Source organism: Camelina sativa, chromosome 17 (assembly GCF_000633955.1).
Source record: "Camelina sativa cultivar DH55 chromosome 17, Cs, whole genome shotgun sequence".
Taxonomy (NCBI): domain Eukaryota; kingdom Viridiplantae; phylum Streptophyta; class Magnoliopsida; order Brassicales; family Brassicaceae; genus Camelina; species Camelina sativa.
In genome coordinates this window covers 3,596,908-3,608,280 of record NC_025701.1, presented here as the reverse complement: position 1 = coordinate 3,608,280, position 11,373 = coordinate 3,596,908, and the positions used below count along the sequence as shown (strand labels likewise).

Sequence of the window (11,373 nt, the reverse complement as noted above, 5' to 3'; positions counted from 1 at the left end):
AAAAAAAAAAAAAAAAAAAAAAAAAAAAAAAAAAAAAAAAAAAAAAAAAAAAAAAAAAAGGAATCAAAAACATACCTCAGGGAACCCCTTAGGAAAAGAATAAGTATGAATGCTCTCTCTCTCTCTCTCTCTCAAATCTCGAATGTCAAATGTGGTTTGGTTTGAGCTTTGGCTGACTTGTGTGGTTTCTATATAATACTTACTACTAGTCTAGTCCATTAGTCACGACGCACGAGGTCCAAAAAGAAGGGTAGGTGTGAGGATGTGATCCGCTATTTTTTTTTATTTATTTTTACTTTTACTTAAAAAAGCCACGTCACCATAAATTGAAGATACTACTAGACTTTTCCTAAACTTTGACTCTTAACTTAATCTTTGGCTTAACTCATAAACCAGATTAGATTTTAATTGGACCAAATATTGTAAAATTCTCTGGCTCATTATTTTTTGACGATAGAAGTTATTTTAGCTTTGGTACTAAACGATAATTAACATTTACTAAATAAAAAATTGTGATCAAAACATAAGTTTTAGAGAGTCTACTCGATTGATTGTACCTAATTAAGTTCTTTGGAGAAGAGAAGATCTTGATGTGTAATTTGTAGTGGATTAGACGATGCCTTTTAAAATGCATCTCCTGGCAAGAGTTTAAAGTTAAATATTTAATGGAAGATCAATGGAACTAGAACGTTGGTTGTTGTTCAACTGCTATATATATATATATATATATATATATATATATATATCAAAATTTGCAATATTATTCTCTTTAATTGGTGACATGATTTTTGTGTGTTTATACTACAATAAAACAAAGTATACGTCCCAAATATGACGACAGAACAACAATATACTATAATAGGGTGCATGCATCACGCATGGTGGGTAATTTTTTTCTTTTGTCATTACTCATTAGGTGTAAATTTTGGCATTTAAAATTAGACAGTGACTTTTCACAAATATATAATAAAGTCATAATTTGTTTTAATTATTTATAGTATGTCATAACTCTAAACTCATCGGTTCTTGGCAATTTTCCTAAGTGGCTAAGTGGAAGGCAATTTGTACACATATAGATGGAAAAACAAACTCACAGCCACTTCTTGGAAGTTCCATCCTCAAGAAGTCAGAGACCCTTGCCCCACAATATGCCGTAACCATTTTTGCAACCAATTTTTTTTTTAGATTTTAGTAATTGCCAAGCAAGTGAGTGAGTGTGTAGTTATTTTCATCATATCATGTTCATTTTAGCTGGTTAAAGACATTGTGGAGATGAAGCTGAAAGTATGAATGCTCTTGGATCCAAGTTAAAACCGGGTCTGCTTATCAAGATTTAGAAATCCACAACTAGAGGTTGATTCAACCATTTCGAAGTGAATATATATGGAGGAGCGGTAGTCTATAAGCTCCTAGGTCTATACTAGCTAGTTTTACATTATTATTTTTGTCTTTTCTTTGACAGCACTAGTTGTACATGGAAGTAGTTGTTCAGAAAAAAGAAGATGTAAATTAGGAATAGGTAGTTTGGAGTAAACTATTCTATAAATATAGGGCATCCTCTTTGTGTTTAGAGAGAGTGTTGTTGACTCGATTCATTAATACAATCTTTCTCCGACCTTTCTAGTTTCTACTCTGTATATAACTTCAACTCTATCACAAGGGTCTCTGCACGCATAATGGGTGATTGTGCTGAAGTCTACAGTTGTACCTAACCTAGTGTTTTTATTGACCCAATAATAGTGAAAAAAGAGATCAAAAATAGTAAAGTACCAGCTGGTTTCACATTTAATTTGGAGAGGATTGCAACCACAAATGTAACATCTTTTGCAAAAAAGAAGAATCGAGAGATTAACGAAACAACACCATTAATAAGATATGTAAATGGTAATGTAATATGGGGTATTAATTTGATTTGATACATATGACCTTTGGATCACGTATTCAAATATCCCCTTTGTGGTGGTAAGCGAGAGAGATCATGAATGGAAAAGCAAAAAAAGAAGAAGAAAACAAATACTAAAAGGAAAGCAAAAGAAGTTTGGTGATCGGAATTAGAATCAAGAATCACGCGTGTTATCTTCTCAAAGCATTCAAAATTAATTACACCACTTTATTATAACGACTAATGACATTTATATAGTATATTTTTGGCATCTAAACGATTATGTAATTTATTATTCGTCGCAAATCTCACTTAATCTTTCTATTTTATAATATTTGCACTTTTAGATCTTAGTCTTAAAATATACTCTTAAGAAATTTCGAAAAATATAGTTAGTCGCAAGCAACAAATTATGTTTAAGTAATTGCTGTTAGGTACAACAAATATTCACCATCTCAATCTCAGTACCATACTTTTTTTTAATTTTAATTTTAATTGTAATGGGGGATGGATGTAATGTAATGTAAATGTATGAACACATTAAAACATTTCCATACTTGGCCTTCACTGCTTTTGCCCTTCCCCTCATCTTAGATTTTTGCACTTCTGATCTCTTCGTTCTCAATCGCGCTGCTTCTTCTTCGCTCTATCTCAAGTTCCGTTCCGTTCTTCGCCGGAGAGAAGCGGTAAGGTTTTCGTCCGATTTCATCTGCCTCTTTTTGATCATCTCGTTCCTCTCTCGATTTTTGTTTGTTTGTTTTGTTTTGAAACTAGGTTCCTTCCTTCATTCCTCGAGTTTTGTGATTTTCTTCTTTAGACTTTTTTTTCCTTTAGAAATCGAAATCGCTATGGCTCTGTAAGATCTATGTGATCTGAGTTTACTATTGGCTAACGGATCCCGAGGAGTCGCTCCTCCTCGAATACGTCGTCGTTCTATTTCCTCTCTTCTGTTTTTGATACGAGCAGTTGAATACTACTATGGGGCCTTTTTGGAGGCGTAACTAGATCGTCCTTGAACTGGTAGAACGATTTGGTTTTCCGGCTAGTCGGAAGCGCATTGCCGACAAAATCGTGTCGGCCGGATCGTTGAGAAAATACGAACGCATTCAGGTAAAATAAGTCACGGTTGAGTTTTCGAGCGAGTTCGTGCCGTTGGATTTGAGAACGCGTCGTCGACGAGCTAGTGCGGTGGTTCGTATATGGTTGCGGAAGACTATAGTTCTAAGAGTGTTGTAACACAAAAACTTTTCTGCATCTGAAATTCACTTTTGATTTTTAATTTTTTTTTGGGGGATTTCTCTGTTGATCTGGTTGACTCTTTGGTTAGATTTGTTATTATCTAATCGGAGAGGTTATTGATCTGATTTTGTTGTCCTTCTGAGTATCAAAAGTTTCATGGTTGAGTGATTCTGAGCTGATCTAATCTTTGTTGAAATAGGGGTGGAGGGAATCCTGCTGCAAGTGGTAGCTGTTTGATTCTGAGTGATTTTGTCACAGCAACATGAATATGCCGCTGTTGGATATTCAACCGCGAACATTGAAGTTTGAAGGTAAGACATTTGGGGACTAATTCTTATCAATTGCATAAAGATATTTTTGAGTTTAAGTTTAGTGACTAGACGTTGTGGTCCTTGTTTATAGTTTCTTATTTTTGTAAAGTATGGATATCATCATAGCTCTAGGGTGTTTGTTTCTTAAGCAAAGTGGCTGAATAATCATCTGTTTAGCAGAAAGCTATGTCCCGAGAGTCATGTTCCAGTTATGAGAATACAGAGGTTTCTGAATTCTCACTGCTTTTAAATTAGTTTTTTTCTCATAGTGGTGCTTCTGTTCTCCTTCAAGAAGAGTTGATTTGATGTTAATGTGGCTGTTGTTTTGAGGAATTTTCTAAACTATTTCCTGCTGCTGGATTTGTATGTGGTGAAATCCTGTGATGTGGTTTCTTACCTCTCATTTCGATTCTGAGGATCCATAATAAATTGGAAGTTGTGAATGAAATATATTTGCCTTGGAATTGTTATCCTTGTAATACTACTAACTGGTTTCCTCTTTTGTAGTTGACCTGAAGAAGCAGAGTTCCTGCGTGGTACAGCTCACCAATACAACCCATCATTATGTTGCATTTAAGGTCTAAAGAACATTCTTCTCAAACTTCTTCTCTTTCTTTCTGATTTCAGGATATCGAATATCTTAAAATGTTCTGAGAAAAATGTATTTTTGTTCTGCATATTAAATCTAAATTAAATGTGGTATTGGTTTTGACAGGTTAAAACCACATCACCAAAGAAGTACTGTGTACGTCCAAATGTTGGTGTTGTTGCACCAAAATCATCCTGTGAATTCACTGGTATTCCTACGTTTTATATCCTTCCCAACATTGCATGAATTTCTTGCACCTACATCCTTTGTGCCTTGGACTTGAACAGCGTTTAGACATTGTTTAAGTTCCTACGCTTTCAGAGTTAGTTGTTCGAGAGACTGAATGTATCTGCTCCTACTGGAGTTACTAAAGTTCGAATTATCTATCATTACGTGGAACCTGCGTTTTTGGTTTGTTTGAGCATTATAGTTTTAAACTGGATGATGGATGGGTTCTTCCACCTTTCAATTCAGTCAATGTTTTCGGTTATTAAGCTGTATATGTTGTTGATGCAGTCATTATGCAAGCTTTTAAAGAACCACCTCCAGATATGGTTTGCAAAGACAAATTCTTAATCCAGAGTACTGCTGTACCTGCGGAAACAACTGATGAAGACATCACAGCTACCATGGTAAGCATTCCAAGTTTCCAACACTTGTTGAGCTTCTCTATCCTGAATTTCAGTTATATTTTGATTGTCAAGTATATCTGTATGCTTACTTTTATTCTTGGCAGTTTCTCAAAGAGGAAGGCAAACACATAGAGGAAAACAAACTCAGAGTCACTCTCGTACCGCCCTCTGACTCACCTGAAGTATCTCCAATCAATGGGACACCGAAGCAGGATGCAGTATTTGAAGATTCCATCCTCAAGGATCGTTTATATAGTCAATCAGAGACCCTTGCTCCGCCACAATATGTAAGAAGAGATTTTTGCCCTTTTCTCAACAGGTTTTTATGGTAATAGATAAAGACTGCAGAGTAATTGCTTAGCAGTGTAGTTCTTTTCCACCAAGTTCGTTTTGATTAGCCTAGGGTACAACAGGTAGTTTCTTATACTTGTTTGTTTATTTTCAAAATTTATTTTTCTAGGAGGGTGATATTGTAAAAGAGCCTAGGATGGTTGGACATGATGAGTTCAAGGGAGCCGACAATGCAAAGGAGTTAAAGCCACCAAAAATGGGCACCGTGGATTTTATGGAAGATTTATACACTGCTAATGACTTGAAGGCAACTAAAGATAGCTACGATCCATCGAAGATGACAAAAGAAACTGAATTCGATCCAATCAGGTCTCATAAGGATGCAGATGATGGAAGGAGGATTAAGGAAACACATAATTTGGACGCTCCTATGAAGAAGGCTATGGATCTACCTAGGGATCAAGGGTTTACGAATGGAATAACTTCAGTTGACAGTGTAACCTATCCCAAGGAACCAAAGATACCTACTAAAGAGAGAGATGTTGTCCAGCTGCACAAAACAGATGGTCAGCATGTCAAAGGACTGGATGAAATTAAGTTGGTTAAAGACATTGAGGAGATGAAGCTGAAAGTAGATGCTCTTGAATCCAAGTTAAAACAGGTATGGTCATCAAATTTAGAAATCCATAACTTCTGTGCTATCACTGGTACTGTTCTAAAGAGTTAAAATCTGGTGCAGGCTGATTCAACCATTTCGAAACTAATGGAGGAGCGGTCTATAAGCTCCCAACATAGACAAAGTTTGCAACACGAGCTGGTGAGAATATTAGTGACGAAACATAGCTGTTTCTTTCTCCTATAACCAAAACAGTTTCATAATTACAAAGTTTGTATTGTGGTATGATGCAGGCGGAACTGAGAACGAAGAAGATAGTGAAAGAAGTGCACATTGGGTTCCCTCTGCTGTATGTATGCATTGTGGCATTCATCAGCATTGTTATCGGGTATTGTCTGCGCACTTGACTGCTGGGTTCGGTCGTTATATCCATATCAATCAAGTGTGCAGTCGAATATATAGACGAAGAAGGGAAAGGGATTAGTTTGTCTGTTTGGTTTTTTTTTTTTGCTTTGTGGGAGAGTATGAATGATTCTCCGGCACATTTAAGATGGATAATATAGACTGTATAGCGTTGGCCGTTAGTTAACAGAGGGACATATATGGTATGGGTGATATATGCTTTGTTTCTCTGCTCTTTTACTAATTTCAAGCAGTTTGTTGGATTTGTCTCTTCCGAGTTTCCCTTGCTTTTTTTTTTGTCTGTTCTTTATTATCGTCATCATATAGACTAGGATCTAGGTTTATTCAATTTTAAGCATATGTACATTTATGTGGTTTAGTTTGGTTTGGTTGCATCTAATTCGGGTTTCTATAAATAAACCGAAAAAAATAATTACGGTTTAAAAAAAGGTAAGACTTGTTAAGCATCAGAGCATTGGAAATTACATCAGATAGAAGAACACAAATATAATTAATGGGTCTTTTTCACATCTTGTTCCGGTTTAAAGTTGTAAGAATTATTGGTTGAACATAGAGGCAACGAGAGATGCGTGATACATGAAAACAAAAGACATGGATCTAGAAAGGCAAAGCAACATGTAATATCTTCTTTTCTAAACTTTTGAGGGGGATATATGTCCAAGTTGCAGTGAATGATTCCCTTTAATCATGGAGAAAATCAGTGAAATAATTGTGTTTCTTACCACACACTTGATCCTTAATTGTTTGCTTACCACAATTACAACTATTACCAAAATAATGCAAGTAACATAGCTTGCGACTCTTCTTCCATTTATGAATTTGTCAATTATATATGCTCGTAATACATAATCCACCCACGACCCCTCCATCTATTCCGCAATGTTTATAAGTAAATTACCAACGAAAGTTCCAAACTAAGCAATTTGTTTTTTAACGATCCATTCTACAATATGACAAATATTTCCTTCAGTAGAAATAATCATGCATATACTAAATAATTTAGTAACGTTTTCTTAAGGGTGATAACACATTTTTTCATGGAGCGCTCAACCTATCTTCGTTGATTGACTACGCAAAATAGTTAATGAAGAAGGCAGAGTGACTCGTGAGCTTGGCAGATCCATAAGAGGCTATCAAGAAAAAGCAGAGTTAAAAAGTTCTTCCCTCTTCTTTAAGTCACCCATTAATTTCACATATATATATATACACACATATATGTATACATGTTGCATTTAATTTATATACATATTAACACATCTATAAAAGAGAGCATAAGATTCAGAGAGATCTATAGAAAGAGAGAGCGAGAGAGAGAGAGAGAAAGATGGGTAGGCCTCCATGCTGTGACAAGATAGGGATCAAGAAAGGACCATGGACGCCTGAAGAAGACATCATTCTTGTTTCTTACATCCAAGAACATGGCCCTGGAAACTGGAGATCTGTTCCCACCAACACTGGTCATCATCTCTCTTATAACATGTTTTCTTCTAGTGTTTTCCTCTTTTTGTTTGTATATATGTGTCCTGATGTTTGTATCTTTGCTTTTAAAAGGGTTACTGAGATGCAGCAAAAGCTGTAGACTGAGATGGACAAATTATCTGAGACCTGGAATTAAACGCGGAAACTTTACTTCTCATGAGGAAGGAATGATCATTCACTTGCAAGCCTTATTGGGTAACAAGTAATCTAAAAACAAAAAGCATCTAAATCTCTTCATCTTTTCAATGTTTTTGATTCATTATCTTTAAGATCATATATATATGAACCCTAAAATCGGCTTATTGTGTATATTTGGATGTGGATTGAATCAAAAGATGGGCGTCCATAGCTTCATACCTACCACAAAGAACGGATAATGATATCAAGAACTACTGGAACACACATTTGAAGAAGAAGCTCAACAAGTCCGAGTGTGACGCTGAGAGAAGCAGATCATCAGAGAACATCACGTTGCAAACTTCTGCCTCAAGAAACACCATTAATCAAAGATCTACCTATGCTTCAAGCACCGAAAACATTTCCCGCCTTCTTGAGGGTTGGATGAGAGCATCCCCAAAGAGTACTAGCGCAGCTAATCATCAGACGAACAGTCTCATCGATCATCAAAATCATCAGTCTCCATACGAACAGCAGCTACAAGGTTCTTGGGAAGAAGGTCATCATAGCAAAATAAGAAGCAATGGGGATGATGATCATCAGGACTTTGGTGTTGGTCCAAAGATTTCAACTGAGAATAACATCGGTGGTGATCATGAAGATGGTGGTGATGATGATGAAGAGGATCATAATAATGCTGCAACTCCACCATTGACATTTATTGAGAAATGGCTTTTGGAGGAAACAAACACTGGGGTTCAAATGGAAGAGATGAACCACTTGATGGAGCTCTCTAATATGCTTTAATTGTGACCTATTCTCCTTTATTTTTTCTTTTCCCTTGTGAATCTTATTAAATGAGACTGCTAATTTTTATATAGAAAAAATAAAGAAACCAAAAGACATAATATCACATGTTTATTGGTTTCTCTAAGATATATCATATATGTAGTTAAAATGCTCACTGCATAAGTTGTAACTAATCTAAATTTTGTTTACTACTCATCATTTATATGAATAAAATCCACTCTAATTAGACTCTCATGATTATAAGTATGATAAGAGAGCTTATGCTCGCAAATCACATTAGTTTGAGCAACGTTAATAGAATGTGAAAAAATCTAGGGAACTCGTGTTGCCATATAGTCCATAAAAAACAAGATGGATGATGACTTGAGGAGATGTATTAAAAGCTTTATTTCATACAGACACAAAAATGTGTGATCTGTTATATATATAAAGAAATCAGTGACAATAATGAATTAGAGAGAAATGTAGGACCTCCATAGCTAATTAAGGATTGATAAGTGTAAATGAAAGAGATGAAGACACACGTAATTATCGCGACTGGTAAGTCACAATCTTCTTTCTCTCTCAAACTTGTTGAGAATTTAGCATTGATTTATTAAATACACAATGCATTATCCTTCTTCCGTTTTTATATATATACAATTCTCTCCATGCAAAAAAATTAAATACAACTATGGCCCTTAATGACGACGTCTGAGCTCTCTCTCATTAGCACTGGACAACCAAATAAAGCTATCGTTTACGGCTCCTAATCTCACTACGTAGGGCCACTAATAGTAATGATAACTACATCCATTAAAAATTAACAATCAAATGCGAAGTCAAAAATGATCAACAAAGAAAATGAGAGAGTTGATAAACTTTTGTGTTTAAATGGTTTCTCATAATTATAACAACTCTTTAATCGCTAACTAAGCCATATTTTTTTTTGTACAGTATTATCCAAACAAGAAAAGATTCATACAACTACATTAATTTGATTTATCTATTCAACAAATACCCTAAAAAAAAAAATATTTTCCTATTTTTTTTTTTGACGATCAAACCCCATATATTAAGTTATGGGAGATGACTCTCTTCGAGAGAGAGCCAATTAGGTACCGACGAGCTTACATGGGAAAAACAGAAACCTCGTGCTCTTGCACATTTCGCAAGTTTATCGGCACGGATATTATCCTCTCGGGAAATATATCTAATACTAAAATCAGCAAATCTATCTCTGAAATGAATAAAATCCTTCAATTCTGATGAAAAGGTCGGCCAATCCTCGATATTAGACGTCATCTTTAGGAGGTCTGAACAATCCGTAGCAAAAAGAGCTTTATCCAAGTCCAATGCTAATAAGCACTTCATAGCCCAAATAAGGGTATCTAACTCTGCATGTAATGGGGATAAGCTTCTGCGCGATCCTTTTAGCCCCATGTGCAGGATTCTATTACCGATAGACGCAATCCAGCCATGCCCACTCCTATCCACCTCTGTATGCCAAGATCCATCTATAAATCATACAAGAGATTCTTGCAGAATTGGGATCGAAGGTATGCATGCTTCTACTACCGCTGGTGCTAAGTCTCTGTTATTTGCTCTTCTCCATACTTCTTCTTCTTGGGTAGCTTTTTCCAGTGTATCTTGCGGAGATTCAGAGATATTTTCCAACACTTTCTTATTTCTTGCCTTCCAAATGTACCACATCATCCATGGGAACGTTCTCAAGTTTTGATCATTTGCGCCAAAGTCTCTGCCACGCCCATATAGAAAATCGAGGTTGCTATATAAGGAAGATGAAGGAAACACCATAGGATCGGAAGGGATTGTCGATAAGGCCCACATTTGACGAGCTGGTGGACATTCAAATAGCATATGATTTATAGTTTCCTCCTCCGCTCCACATGTAGGACAGTCTTTATCTCTACCAATATGGCGATAATGCAGGGGTTGACATGTTGCCACACACCCATTCACACATTGCCACACGAAATGCTTCAGCTTTCGTGATGTTTTTAACTTCCATGCTTTCGCCTTGAGTGTCGTAACACTAGGCCCCTGAGAAGGGAGGTCGCAAACAGGGCGAGAGATAACTCTCGCGGCTTCGTATCCAGATTTAACGGTATAGTTTCCAGACTTTGTCAGAGTCCAAGAATACCCATCCCTCGAGGCATTCAAGCTTGGTTTGATCCCCAAAATAAGGGTAATTTCTTTCGGGGGAAAGAGTTCCCGAAGACGTTCCATTTTCCATTTTTTGTATTGAAATCGATCAAAGTGTTAACACAAATCAAGGGATTTCTATCATTGGTTAATCCTTGAGGCGGCCGTGCTGGCGTATCTGGGATCCAAGGTTCAGTCCAGATACACGTGTTAAACCCCGAGCTTATAGTCTTACGGATACCGTACGAGAGAACATGTTTTGCCGCTAGCATACTTCTCCAGCCATATGAAGGCCGATTTGATACTTGTATCTCTAATGGGCTACAGTATCTAAAATATCGTCCTTTGAGAACTCAGCTAAGGAGGGAATCTGGAAATCTTAACAACCTCTATAGCTGCTTTGCCAAAAGGGCAAGATTAAATTCTTCATGTGTTCTGAAGCCTAACCCACCTTCTGAAATTTGAGTGCACATTTGCTCCCATGAGATCTAATGTAATCCTTTACTATCAGCTTTATTGCTCCACCAAAAATTGGCAATTGCACTTGTTAGTTTAGAGCAAATAGCTTTTGGTAAGAAAAAACACGACATTACATATGTCCCACTGATTTTATCAGGACTTCCTTGACTTCCTTGTTTTTTTTGATATAATTGAAAATTTTGTTTACACACACAACCTTTCTTATCAAAAAGCAACTTTCGGCAGCCGTTTTTGGAATCAGTAGCCGTCCCTCTTTCCCCACATCTTCTTCACTTTCAATCTTTGCCTAACCTATTTAATTATTATTGGCTTGAAAACAAAAAAAATTGCGAAAAAGATTTAAGGATTAATTCCAATAT

The 11,373-nt window shown here is 36.2% G+C and overlaps 3 protein-coding genes across 4 annotated transcripts in view; 2 read left to right on the top strand and 1 right to left on the bottom strand.

Moving 5' to 3' along the window:
- Positions 1-189, bottom strand: part of LOC104755071 (superoxide dismutase [Cu-Zn] 1-like) — a 2,386-nt gene extending 2,197 nt beyond the window's left edge. The window contains exon 1 of the mRNA XM_010477399.2: positions 76-189. The gene's annotated coding sequence lies outside the window, so the exon portion shown is untranslated. The remainder of the gene's footprint in view (positions 1-75) is intronic.
- Positions 2,409-6,233, top strand: LOC104755069 (vesicle-associated protein 2-2-like). Of its 2 annotated transcripts, none has more exons than XM_010477397.2 (9): positions 2,409-2,568; positions 3,321-3,432; positions 3,940-4,010; positions 4,148-4,229; positions 4,538-4,653; positions 4,758-4,940; positions 5,114-5,605; positions 5,684-5,761; positions 5,854-6,233. In XM_010477397.2, the coding sequence occupies exons 2-9, from the start codon at positions 3,384-3,386 to the stop codon at positions 5,965-5,967; spliced, it is 1,185 nt and encodes a 394-aa protein (XP_010475699.1). In that variant the 5' UTR covers positions 2,409-2,568; positions 3,321-3,383; the 3' UTR covers positions 5,968-6,233. The 2 variants fall into 2 exon arrangements, with proteins under 2 accessions (XP_010475699.1, XP_019094196.1); XM_019238651.1 differs by lacking the exon at positions 2,409-2,568 and adding an exon at positions 2,889-2,992.
- LOC104755068 (myb-related protein 306-like) lies at positions 7,011-8,615 on the top strand. Its single transcript, XM_010477396.2, has 3 exons — positions 7,011-7,440; positions 7,535-7,664; positions 7,798-8,615. Exons 1-3 carry the CDS (start codon positions 7,308-7,310, stop codon positions 8,384-8,386), a joined length of 852 nt encoding a protein of 283 aa, XP_010475698.1. The 5' UTR covers positions 7,011-7,307; the 3' UTR covers positions 8,387-8,615.

What these genes read in the sequence shown, in the direction of transcription:
- LOC104755068 (XM_010477396.2), top strand. Translation starts at nt 7,308, where the DNA reads ATGGGTAGGCCTCCATGCTGTGACAAGATAGGGATCAAGAAAGGACCA. An exon ending in ATCTGTTCCCACCAACACTG is followed by an intron (nt 7,441 to 7,534) that starts GTCATCATCTCT and finishes TGCTTTTAAAAG; the next exon opens with GGTTACTGAGATGCAGCAAA. An exon ending in CAAGCCTTATTGGGTAACAA is followed by an intron (nt 7,665 to 7,797) that starts GTAATCTAAAAA and finishes TTGAATCAAAAG; the next exon opens with ATGGGCGTCCATAGCTTCAT.
- LOC104755069 (XM_010477397.2), top strand. Translation starts at nt 3,384, where the DNA reads ATGAATATGCCGCTGTTGGATATTCAACCGCGAACATTGAAGTTTGAA. An exon ending in ATCATTATGTTGCATTTAAG is followed by an intron (nt 4,011 to 4,147) that starts GTCTAAAGAACA and finishes TGGTTTTGACAG; the next exon opens with GTTAAAACCACATCACCAAA. An exon ending in AAAGTTTGCAACACGAGCTG is followed by an intron (nt 5,762 to 5,853) that starts GTGAGAATATTA and finishes GGTATGATGCAG; the next exon opens with GCGGAACTGAGAACGAAGAA.